This window comes from Schistocerca cancellata, chromosome 2 (genome assembly GCF_023864275.1).
Source record: "Schistocerca cancellata isolate TAMUIC-IGC-003103 chromosome 2, iqSchCanc2.1, whole genome shotgun sequence".
NCBI classification, from domain to species: Eukaryota; Metazoa; Arthropoda; class Insecta; order Orthoptera; family Acrididae; genus Schistocerca; species Schistocerca cancellata.
Genome location: NC_064627.1, coordinates 582950677 through 582963951, shown reverse-complemented (window position 1 = coordinate 582963951; position 13275 = coordinate 582950677). Strand labels below are relative to the sequence as shown.

Below are 13275 nucleotides of genomic sequence, written 5' to 3'. Positions count from 1 at the left end.
GAAGAGGGGAAGCAGCCTTTTCAGTAGTTGCAGGGGCAACAGTCTGGATGACTGACTGAACTGGCCTTGTAACACTTACCAAAATGGCCTTGCTGCTCTGGTACTGCGAACGGCTGAAAGCAGGGGGAAACTACAGCCGTAATTTTTCCCGAGGGCATGCAGCTTTACTGTATGATTAAATGATGATGACGTCCTCTTGGGTAAAACATTCCGGAGGTAAAATAGTCCCCCATTCGAATCTCCGGGCGGGGACTACTCAAGAGGACGTCGTTATCAGGAGAAATAAAACTAGCGTTCTGCTTAATCGGGCAGGTAGGTTAGAAAATTTAAAAAGGGAAGTGGATAGGTTAAAGTTAGATATAGTGGGAATTAGTGAAGTTCGTTGGCAGGAGGAACAAGACTTTTGGTTAGATGAATACAGGGTTATAAATACAAAATCAAATAGGGGTAATACAGGAGTAGCTTTAATAATGAATAAAAAATAGGAGTACGGGTAAGCAACTTCAAACAGCATAGTGAACGCATTATTGTGGCATTATTGTGTCTATTAAGATAGACACGAAGCCCACGCCTACTACAGTAGTACAAGTTTATAAGCCAACTAGCCCTGCAGATGACGAAGAAATTGATGAAATGTATGATGAGATAAAAGAAAATATTCAGGTAGTGAAGGGAGACGAAAATTTAATAGTCATGGGTGACTGGAATTCGAGAGTAGGAAAAGGGAGAGAAGGAAACATAGTAGGTGAATATGGATTGGGGCTAAGAAATGAAAGAGGAAGCCTCCTGCTAGAATTTTGGGCAGAGCATAACTTAATCATAGCTAACACTTGGTTCAAGAATCATGAAAGAAGGTTGTATACATGGGAGAACCCTGGAGATACTAGGTCAGATAGATTATATATTGGTAAGACAGATTTAGGAACCAGGTTTTAAATTGTAAGACATTTCCTGGTGCAGATGTGGACTATGACCACAATCTATTGGTTATGAATTGTAAATTAAAACTGAAGAAACTGCAAAAAGGTGGGAATTTAAGGAGATGGGACCTGGATAAACTGAAAGAACCAGAGGTTGTACAGAGTTTCAGGGAGAGCATAAGGGAACAGCTGACAGGAATGGGGGAAAGAAATACAGTAGAAGAAGAATGGGTAGCTTTGAGGCAACAGAGGATCAAATAGGTAAAAAGACGACGGTAGTAGAAACCCTTGGGTAACAGAAGAAATACTGAATTTAACTGATGAAAGGAGAAAATATAGAAATGCGGTAAATGAAGCAGGCAAAACGTAATACAAACGTCTCAAAAATGAGATCGACAGGAAGTGCAAAATGGCTAAGCAGGCATGGCTAGAGGACAAATGTAAGGATGTAGAGGCTTATCTCACTAGGGGTTCAAATGGCTCTGAGCACTATGGGACTTAACATCTGTGGTCGTCAGTCCCCTAGAACTTAGAACTACTTAAACCTAACTAACCTAAGGACATCACACACATCCATGCCCGAGGCAGGATTCGAACCTGCGACCGTAGCAGTCGCGCGGTTCCGGACTGCGCGCCTATAGCCGCTAGACCACCGCGGCCGGCTCACTAGGGGTAAGATAGATACTGCCTACAGGAAAATTAAAGAGACCTTTGGAGAAAGGAGAACCACGTGCATGAATATCAAGAGCTTTGATGGAAACCCAGTTCTAAGCAAACAAGGGAATAGGGGAAAGAAATACAGTAGAAGAAGTTTGGGTAGCTTTGAGGGATGCAATAGTGAAGGCAGCAGAGGATCAAATAGGTAAAAATACGAGAATTTAATTGATGAAAGGAGAAAAGCAGAAAGGTGGAAGGAGTATATAGAGGGTCTGTACAAGGGCAATGTACTTGAAGATAATATTATGCAAATGGAAGAGGATGTAGATGAAGTTGATATAGGAGACATGATCCCAGAATGAGATTTTCACTCTGCAGCGGAGTGTGCGCTGATATGAAACTTCCTGGCAGATTAAAACTGTGTGCCCGACCGAGACTCGAACTCGGGATCTTTGCCTTTCGCGGGCAAGTGCTCTACCAACTGAGCTTCCGAAGCACGGCTCACGCCCGGTATTCACAGCTTTACTTCTGCCAGTACCTCGTCTCCTACCTTCCAAACTTTACAGAAGCTCTCCTGCGAACCTTGCAGATCTAGCACTCCTGAAAGAAAGGATACTGCGGAGACATGGCTTAGCCACAGCCTGGGGGATGTTTCCAGAATGAGATTTTCACTCTGCAGCGGAGTGTGCGCTAATATGAAACTTCCTGGCAGATTAAAACTGTGTGCCCGACCGAGACTCGACCTCGGGACCTTTGCCTTTCAGTTGGTACACCACTTGCCCGCGAAAGGCAAAGGTCCCGAGTTCGAGTCTCGGTCGGGCACACAGTTGTAATCTGCCAGGAAGTTTCAGGAGACATGATATTGCCTGAAGAGTTAGACAGAGCACTGAAAGACCTGACTCGAAACAAGGCCTCCGGAGTAGACAACATTCCATTAGAATTACTGACAGCCTTGGGAGAGCCAGTCCTGACAAAACTCTACCATCTGGTTACCAAGATGTATGAAACAGGCGAAATACCCTCAGACTTCAAGAAAAATATAATAATTTCAATTCCAAAGAAAGCAGGGGTTGACAGATGTGAAAATTACCGAACTATCAGTTTAATAAGTCACAGCTGCGAAATACTAACGCTAATTCTTTACAGACGAATGGAAAAACTGACAGAAGCCCACTTCGGGGAAGATCAGTTTGGATTCCGTAGAAATGTTGGAACACGTGAGCAATACTTGCCCTACGACTTATATTAGAAGGAAGATTAAGGAAAGGCAAACCTACGTTTCTAGCATTTGTAGACATAGAGAAAGCTTTTGACAAAGTTGATTGGAATACTCTCTTTCAAATTCTGAAGGTGGCAGGGGTAAAACACAGGGAGCGAAAGGCTATTTACAATTTGTACAGAAAGCAGATGGCAGTTATAAGAGTCGAGGGGCATGAAAGGGAAGCAGTGGTTGGGAAGGGAGTGAGACAGGGTTGTAGCCTATCCCCGATGTTATTCAATCTGTATATTCAGCATGCAGTAAAAGAGACAAAAGAAAAGTTCGGAGTAGGTATTAAAATCCATGGAGAAGAAATAAAAACTTTGAGGTTCGCCGATGACATTGTAATTATGTCAGAGACAGCAAAGGACTTGGAAGAGCAGTTGAACGGAATGGACAATGTCTTGAAAGGAGGGTATAAAATGTGTTGTCGTTGTGGTCTTCAGTCCTGAGACTGGTTTGATGCAGCTCTCCATGCTACTCTATCCTGTTCAAGCTTCTTCATCTCCCAGTACCTACTGCAACCGGTATAAAATGAACATCAACAAAAGCAAAACGAGGATAATGAAATGTAGTCGAATTAAGTCGAGTGATGCTGAGGGAATTAGATTAGGAAATGAGACACTTAAAGTAGTAAAGGAGTTTTGCTATTTGGGGAGCAAAACAACTGATGTTCGAAATAGAAAGGATATAAAATGTAGACTGGCAATGGCAAGGAATGTGTTTCTGAAGAAGAAAAATTTGTTAACATCGAGTATAGATTTAAATGTCAGGAAGTCGTTTCTTAAAGTATTTGTATGGAGTGTAGCCATGTATGGAAGTGAAACGTGGACGATAAATAGTTTAGACAAGAAGAGAGTAGAAGGTTTCGAAATGTGGTGCTACAGAAGAATGCTGAAGATTGGATAGGTAGATCACATAACTAACGAGGAAGTATTGAATAGAATTGGGGAGAAGAGGAGCTTGTGGCACAACTTGACCAGAAGAAGGGATCGGTTGGTAGGATATGTTCTGAGACATCGAGGGATCACCAATTTAGTATTGGAGTGTAGCATGGAGGGTAAAAATCGAAGAGGGAGACCAAGAGATGAATACACTAAGCAGATTCAGAAGGATGTAGGCTACAGTAGGTACTGGGAGATGAAGAAGTTTGCACAGGGTAGAGTAGCATGGAGAGCTGCATCAAACCAGTCTCTGGACTGAAGACCACAACAACAACAATGTTGTCAAGTTGTGCCACAAATTTCTCATCTTTCCAATTCTATTCAATACCTCCTTATTAGTTATGTGATCTACCCGTCTAATCTTCAGAATTCTTCTGTAGCACTACATTTCGAAAGCTTCTATTCTCTTCTTGTCTAAACTATTTATCGTCCACGTTTCACTTCCACACATGGCTACACTCCATACAAATACTTTCAGAATCGACTTCGTGACACTTAAATTTATACTCGATGTTAACAAATTTCTCTTCTTCAGAAACGCTTTCCTTGTCATTGCCAGTCTACATTTTATATCCTCTCTACTTCGACCATCATCAGTTATGTAGCTCCCCAAATAGCGAAACTCATTTACTACTTTAAGCGTCTCATTTCCTAACGTAATTCCCGCAGCATCACCCGATTTAATTCGACTACATTCCATTATCCTCGTTTTGCTTTTGTTGTTGTTCATCTTATATCCTCCTTTCAGGACACTGTCAATTGCGTTCAGCTGCCCTTCAGGTCCAATGCTGTCTCTGACGGAATTACAATTTCATCGGGGAACCTCCAAGTTTTTATTTCTTCTCCATGGATTTTAATACCTACTCCGAATTTTTCTTTTGTTTCTTTTACTGCTTGCTCAATATACAGATTGAATAACATCGAGGAGAGGCTACAATCCTGTCTCACTCCCTTCCCAACCACTGCTTCCCTTTCATGCCCCTCAACTCTTATAACTGCCATTTGGTTTCTATACAAATTGTAAATAGCCTTTCGCTCCGTATATTTTACCCCTGCCACCTTCAGAATTTGAAAGAGAGTATTCCAGTCAACATTGCCAAAAGCTTTCTCTAAGTCTACAAATGCTGGAAACGTAGGTTCGCCTTTCCTTAATCTAGCTTCTGAGATAAGTCGTAGGGTCAGTATTGCCTCACGTGTTCCAATATTTCTACGAAATCCAAACTGATCTTCCCCAAGGTCGGCTTCTACCAGTTTTTCCATTCGTCTGTAAAGACTTCGCGTTAGTATTTTGCAACCGTGGCTCATAATTCGTTAATTTTCACATCTGTCAACACCTGCTTTGTTTGGGATTGGAATTATTACATTCTTCTTGAAGTCTGAGGGTATTTCGCCTGTCTCAAAAAATGGTTCAAATGGCTCTGAGCACTATGGGACTTAACACCTTAGGTCATCAGTCCCCTAGAACTTAGAACTACTTAAACCTAACTAACCTAAGGACATCACACACATCCATGCCCGAGGCAGGATTCGAACCTGCGACCGTAGCAGACTGTCTCATACATCTTGTTCACTAGATGCTACAGTTTTGTTAGGCCTGGCTCCCCCAAGGCTGTCAGTAGTTGTACTGGAATATTTTTATATATTATATTATATTTTATAATAATTTACGCATCTGATGATCGTCTTTTTATTGTGCAAGACATTCATTTTTGTAAACCACCTTGCATAAGTTTTTATACTGCGTTTTCCAAAAGTTTTACTGTCTTGTGGCTGAAAAGCGATAAACTGTATCCGCTATCAGCCCCCCCGCCCCCATGCCCATATGAGGCGGAGGGGCTGGTGTGAAATAACAATAAAGAATACAAAAGAAGACCACTATAAAAAAAAGGCTAGCAGATAGGTACACGGTAAGAATCCCGACACGTAACGAACGCCTGCCTGCTGGTACGTTGCAGACCCCGGAGCTCAGAGCAGCAGTTCGTACGGCGCGGGCCACGACAGCGAGGCGTGCGGCGAGGAGGGCAGCGTGCTGAGCGTGACGAGCACGAGCACGAGCACGAGCACGAGCAGCAGCGGCGGAGGGCGGCGGCTGGGGCGCGCCTGCTACGCCGACGACAGCGACGACTACAGCGACGTGGGCTCGGTGAGCAGCGACGACGGCAACTGCCGGCCGCCGTCTGCGCCCGCGCGCGGCTTCGCCAACCCCAACTACCCGGGCTTCCAGCACCTGGCGCGCAGGCTCGCGCGCTCCCCGGGCGCCGACGGCGACGACTCGTCGGCCGACGAGGTCGAGCCGGAACCGGAGCCGGAGCCCGAGGTCGACGACGACGACAACGAGGCCTGCAACAATAACAACAACAATAATAATAACAACAACAATAACAACAACAACCACGACGACAACAACAACCAGGAACAGGAGGACGAGGTATGTTAGCTGATTACACTAAGCAAATCTGTAGTTAGTTTTATTCCTATAATCTACATGTACATGGTTACTCTGAAATTCACTCTCAAGTGCCTGGCAGAGGGTTCATCGAACCATTTTCATACTACTACTCTACCATACCACTCGCGTGGGAAAAAGGAACACCTAAATCTTACCGTTCGAGCTCTGATTTCTCTTATTTTATTATGATGATCATTTCTCCCTGCGTAGCTGGGTGTCAACAAAATATTTTCGCTATCGGGAAAGAAAGTTGGTGATTGAAATTTCGTAAATAGATCTCGCCGCAAAGAAAACCGCCTTTGTTTCAGTGACTGCCACCCCAACTCGCGTATCGTATCAGTGACACTCACCCCTATTGTGCGATAACGCGAAACGAGCTGCCCTTCTTTGCACTTTTTCGATGTCCTCCGTCAATCTGGTAAGGATCCCACACCGCGCAGCAGTATTCCAGCAGAGGACGGACAAGTGTAATGTCTCTTTAGTGGGTTTGTCGCATCTTCTAAGTGTTCTGCCAACAAAGCGCAATCTTTGTTTCGCCTTCGCCACAATATTATCTATATGGTCTTTCCAATTTAAGTTGCTCGTAATTGTAATTCCTCGGTATTTAGTCGAATTGACAGCCGTTAGATTTGTGCGATTTATCGTATACCCAAAATTTATCGGATTTCTTTTAGTACCCTTGTAGATGACTTCGCACTTTTCTTTGTTCAGTGCCAATTGCCACTTTTCGCTCCATAATTTCGGAACACTTCTTAACATTCTAAATACAGGGTGTATCAAAAAGAATCATCCGATTTAGCACATCTATATTTCTGAAACTAATAAACATAGCCGGCCGGAGTGGCCGAGCGGTTAAAGGCGCTACAGTCTGGAACCGCACGACCGCTACGGTCGCAGGTTCGAATCCTGCCTCGGGCATGGATGTGTGTGATGTCCTTAGCTTATTTAGGTTTAATTAGTTTTAAGTTCTAGGGGACTTATGACCACAGCAGTTGAGTCCCATAGTGCTCAGAGCCATTTGAACCATTTGAATAAACATATACAATGAATTTTGTTGTTTCATGAACGGGAAACACAAAAGGTTTTTTTTCACATCTTTTTAATATGCTCCCCTTGAGATGTATGGCATATGCCAGTGCGATATTCCAACTGTTACCACAGTGCAGCGAGCATGTCTTTGAGCCACAGCTTCCGCAGCTGTTGTTATCCGATGTCCCAGTTCATTCACTGTTGTTGGTAACGGAGGTACATAAACAGAGTCTTTCTTAAACCTCCACTAGAAATAATCAGACACAGTCAGGTCCCGTGAATTTGGAGGCCAGTAATGTAAAGCTCCCCCCATGAACCATGGACCTTGCCGCTGGTGGGGAGGCTTGCGTGCCTCAGCGATACAGATGTCCGTACCGTAGGTGCAACCACAACGGAGGGGTATCTGTTGAGAGGCCAGACAAACATGTGGTTCCTGAAGAGGGGCAGCAGCCTTTTCAGTAGTTGCAGGGGCAACAGTCTGGATGATTGACTGATCTGGCCTTGTAACATTAACCAAAACGGCCTTGCTGTGCTGGTACTGCGAACGGCTGAAAGCAAGGGGAAACTACAGCCGTAATTTTTCCCGAGGACATGCAGCTCTACTGTATGATTAAATGATGATGGCGTCCTCTTGGGTAAAATATTCCGGAGGTAAAATAGTCCCCCATTCGGATCTCCGGGCGGGGACTACTCAGGAGGACGTCGTTATCAGGAGAAAGAAAACTGGCGTTCTACGGATCGGAGCGTGGAATGTCAGATCCCTTAATCGGGCAGGTAGGTTAGAAAATTTAAAAAGGGAAATGGATAGGTTAAAGTTAGATATAGTGGGAATTAGTGAAGTTCGGTGGCAGGAGGAACAAGACTTTTGGTCGGGTGATTACAGGGTTATAAATACAAAATCAAATAGGGGTAATGCAGGAGTAGGTTTAATAATGAATAAAAAAATAGGAGTGCGGGTTAGCTACTACAAACAGCATAGTGAACGCATTATTGTGGCCAAGATAGACACAAAGCCCATGCCTACTACAGTAGTACAAGTTTATATGCCAACTACCTCTGCAGATGATGAAGAAATAGATGAAATGTATGACGAGATAAAAGAAATTATTCAGGTAGTGAAAGGAGACGAAAATTTAATAGTCATGGGTGACTGGAATTCGTCAGTAGGAAAAGGGAGAGAAGGAAACATAGTAGGTGAATGTGGATTGGGGGGAAGGAATGAAAGAGGAAGCCGCCTTGTAGAATTTTGCACAGAGCATAACTTAATCATAGCCAACACTTGGTTCAAGAATCATAAAAGAAGGTTGTATACTTGGAAGAATCCTGGAGATACTAGTAGGTATCAGATAGATTATATAATGGTAAGACAGAGATTTAGGAACCAGGTTTTAAATTGTAAGACATTTCCTGGGGCAGATGTGGAATCTGACCACAATCTATTGGTTATGAACTGCAGATTGAAACTGAAGAAACTGCAAAAAGGTGGGAATTTAAGGAGATGGGACCTGGATAAACTGAAAGAACCAGAGGTTGTAGAGAGTTTCAGGGAGAGCATAAGGGAACAATTGACAGGAATGGGGGAAAGAAATACAGTAGAAGAAGAATGGGTAGCTCTGAGGGATGAAGTAGTGAAGGCAGCAGAGGATCAAGTAGGTAAAAAGACGAGGGCTAATAGAAATCCTTGGGTAACAGAAGAAATATTGAATTTAATTGATGAAAGGAGAAAATACAAAAATGCAGTAAATGAAGCAGGCAAAAAGGAATACAGACGTCTCAAAAATGAGATCGACAGGAAGTGCAAAATGGCTAAGCAGGGATGGCTAGAGGACAAATGTAAGGATGTAGAGGCTTGTCTCACTAGGGGTAAATAGATACTGCCTACAGGAAAATTAAAGAGACCTTTGGAGAGAGGAGAACCACTTGTATGAATATCAAGAGCTCAGATGGCAACCCAGTTCTAAGCAAAGAAGGGAAGGCAGAAAGGTGGAAGGAGTATATAGAGGGTTTATACAAGGGCGATGTACTTGAGGACAATATTATGGAAATGGAAGAGGATGTAGATGAAGACGAAATGGGAGATAAGATACTGCATGAAGAGTTTGACAGAGCACTGAAAGACCTGAGTCGAAACAAGGCCCCGGGAGTAGACAACATTCCATTTGAACTACTGATGGCCTCGGGAGAGCCAGTCATGACAAAACTCTACCATCTGGTGAGCACGATGTATGAGACAGGCGAAATACCCTCAGACTTCAAGAAGAATATAATAATTCCAATCCCAAAGAAAGCAGGTGTTGACAGATGTGAAAATTACCGAACTATCAGTTTAATAAGTCACAGCTGCAAAATACTAACGCGAATTCTTTACAGACGAATGGAAAAACTGGTAGAAGCCGACCTCGGGGAAGATCAGTTTGGATTCCGTAGAAATGTTGGAACACGTGAGGCAATACTGACCTTACGACTTATCTTAGAAGAAAGATTAAGAAAAGGCAAACCTACGTTTCTAGCATTTGTAGACTTAGAGAAAACTTTTGACAATGTTGACTGGAATACTCTCTTTCAAATTCTGAAGGTGGCAGGGGTAAAATACAGGGAACGAAAGGCTATTTACAGTTTGTACAGAAACCAGATGGCAGTTATAAGAGTCGAGGGGCATGAAAGGGAAGCAGTGGTTGGGAAAGGAGTAAGACAGGGTTGTAGCCTCTCCCCGATGTTATTCAATCTGTATATCGAGCAAGCAGTAAAGGAAACAAAAGAAAAATTCGGAGTAGGTATTAAAATTCATGGAGAAGAAGTAAAAACTTTGAGGTTCGCCGATGACATTGTAATTCTGTCAGAGACAGCAAAGGACTTGGAAGAGCAGTTGAACGGAATGGACAGTGTCTTGAAAGGAGGATATAAGATGAACATCAACAAAAGCAAAACGAGGATAATGGAATGTAGTCAAATTAAGTCGGGTGATGCTGAGGGAATTAGATTAGGAAATGAGACACTTAAAGTAGTAAAGGAGTTTTGCTATTTAGGGAGTAAAATAACCGATGATGGTCGAAGTAGAGAGGATATAAAATGTAGACTGGCAATGGCAAGGAAAGCGTTTCTCAAGAAGAGGAATTTGTTAACATCGAGTATAGATTTAAGTGTCAGGAAGTCGTTTCTGAATGTATTTGTATGGAGTGTAGCCATGTATGGAAGTGAAACCTGGACGGTAAATAGTTTGGACAAGAAGAGAATAGAAGCTTTCGAAATGTGGTGCTACAGAAGAATGCTGAAGATAAGGTGGGTAGATCACGTAACTAATGAGGAGGTATTGAATAGGATTGGGGAGAAGAGAAGTTTGTGGCACAACTTGACTAGAAGAAGGGATCGGTTGGTAGGACATGTTTTGAGGCATCAAGGGATCACAAATTTAGCATTGTAGGGCAGTGTGGAGGGTAAAAATCGTAGAGGGAGACCAAGAGATGAATACACTAAGCAGATTCAGAAGGATGTAGGTTGCAGTAGATACTGGGAGATGAAGAAGCTTGCACAGGATAGAGTAGCATGGAGAGCTGCATCAAAGCAGTCTCAGGACTGAAGACCACAACAACAACAACAATGTAAAGCTGAATCATTTGGACAAGTATGACCTATCCATTGTTGAGTAATAAAATCTCCGTACTTCCAGATGCCAGTGTGGCGGTGCTCCATCCTCTTGGTAAATGAAGCCGTTTGAGTCAGTCTCCAACTGTGGGAAGAGAAACTTCTCAAGTATATCGAGATATGTGCTTCCTGTAACACTGTTCTCGGCAAAGAAAAATGGACTGTACACCTTTTTCCATAAAAACATATTAAATTTTGGAGGCTCCCTCTCATGTTGTCCAACTGCATGGGGTTGTTCCGTTTTCCATATTCTCACATTACGCCGGTTCGCCTTTCCAATTAAATGGAATGTTACCTCGTCACTAAACACTAAGCGGGGAAGAAAACTGTCATCCTCCGTCTAGTCAAGAACTAAATTACAGAACACCACACGTTGATGTTTGTCACCTTCACGAAGAGCTTACAGTAGCTGAATTTTGTGTGGTGTCATGTGTTAACGTCTACACAACACACGCCAAAAGGACATTGGGGGCATGTTGAGCTGTCGAGCTGCAGGGCGGGCAGATTTCTGCGGACTGCTTGTGAAATTATGGCGGATGAGTTCGGCCTCTGTGTCAGACATTCGGGGACGGCCTGGCAATTTGCTTTTCACCAACAACCTGTTTCTCGTCTAATGCTCTGTGCTGTAGGAGGATCCACATCACACCTAGTGCGGAAGTCGCGCTGAACAGTTATTACTATCCTGCAATGCGCAAAACGTAGAACACGACACGCTTTCTGTTGTCCTGACACCATTTTTACTGGAACTGAAGTGGGCACACACTGCCGCTACCTTGCGGAAATCATGTAAAACTCGAGAGTTTGCTCGTTACTACAGTACGTTGTTCACGCACGTATCTCAAATAAGGCCGTTGCTCACAAATGGTTCAAATGGCTCTGAGTACTATGGGACTTAACATCTGTGGTCATCAGTCCCCTAGAACTTAGAACTACTTAAACCTAACCAACCTAAGTACATCACACACATCCATGCCCGAGGAAGGATTCGAGCCTGCGACCGTAGCGGTCACGCGGTTCCAGACGGAACCGCCTAGAAACGCACGGCACACCGACCGGCAATAACATAATAGTTACGATTTTTTTTTAATAGGCTCATTCTTTTTGATAAAACCTGTATATTCTGTGGTAGTTGCTCAACAGCTCACATATATTTGTCTAAAATCAAGTTCATCTACATCTACTTCATTACCCTGAAATTCACAATTAATGCCTAGCAGAGTATTCATTGAAGCACCTTCGAGTTATTTCTCTAACGTGCCAATCTTCAACGGCGCGCTTTAAAAATGAGCGCGTGAGTCTTTATGTGCGAGCTCTGACATCTCTTACTTTAGCATTTCTCCCTACGTACGTAGGCGACATCAGAATATTTTCGCAATGGGAGGAGAAAGTATTTTTTTTAAATTTCGCGGGAAGATCCTGCCGCAATGAAAAAAAACTCAAACCCAATTTTTGTATCATATACGTGACACTCTGTCCCCTATTTCGCGATAATACAAAACGAGCTGCCCTTCTTCGAACCTTTTCGAAGTTCTCTGTCAATCGCATCTAATGCGGATTCAGCACCGCACAGCAGTACTGCAGGAGAGGACGAACAAACTTATTCTACGCACCCTCTCTAATAGACCTGCTACATTTTGTAAGTGTTTTGCCAATAAATCGAATTCTTTGGTTTCCTTTTTCCACAACATTGTCTACGTTATAGTTCCAGTTTAAGTTATTCGTATTATAATCCCTATGTATTAAGTTGAATTTACAGCCTTTAAATTTTTGTGATTTATGGTCTAATCGAAATTTAGCGGATTTCGTTTAATACTCATGTGGATCAGTTCATAGTTTTTTTTAGTGTCGATTGCAGCTTTTCGCAACATACAGATAACTAGTCTAAATCATTTTGCAATTGGTTTTGATCATCTGATAACTTAATAAGACTGTAAATGACAGCATCATCTACGAACAATCTAAGAGGGTTGCTCAGATTATCTGCTATGTCGTTTATGTAGATCGTAGGTCAGGAACAACGGAGGGCCCATAACACTTACTTGGGGAATGCTCTCTTCTACTCGACGGCCTTCCGTCACTTACTAGGAACTCTGACCTTTTTGGAGCTCTACCACTAAAAACGGACCCCTCTTTATAAAATAATGGAAACATTTAAATACTGGTAACTGGATCTCTGGTGAAACGAACTTTGGCCACGTAACAAATACTTTTTCGTAGACAGGAATTTCCTATTCAGTAAAACAGTACTTGTCAGTCTCTAACTTCCACTGAATGCCAAGTCTTCTGAAGTCACGTAAACATTAATTGGGCCTTATGTTCTACTAGAAAGAAGCCACACAATGGAAATTTTCAACAAATGGATTTCTGATCGACCGA

General features: G+C 42.9%; 1 protein-coding gene across 6 annotated transcripts in view; it reads left to right on the top strand.

Annotated features, from left to right (window-relative positions):
* The window catches only part of LOC126162199 (schwannomin-interacting protein 1 homolog), a 1363715-nt gene that overhangs the window by 857473 nt on the left and 492967 nt on the right, over window positions 1-13275 (top strand). For all 6 annotated transcript variants that reach the window (XM_049918537.1, XM_049918536.1, XM_049918533.1 and 3 more), the window contains one exon: window positions 5735-6207. In XM_049918537.1, the coding sequence (XP_049774494.1) occupies window positions 5735-6207 (473 nt within the window). The remainder of the gene's footprint in view (window positions 1-5734; window positions 6208-13275) is intronic.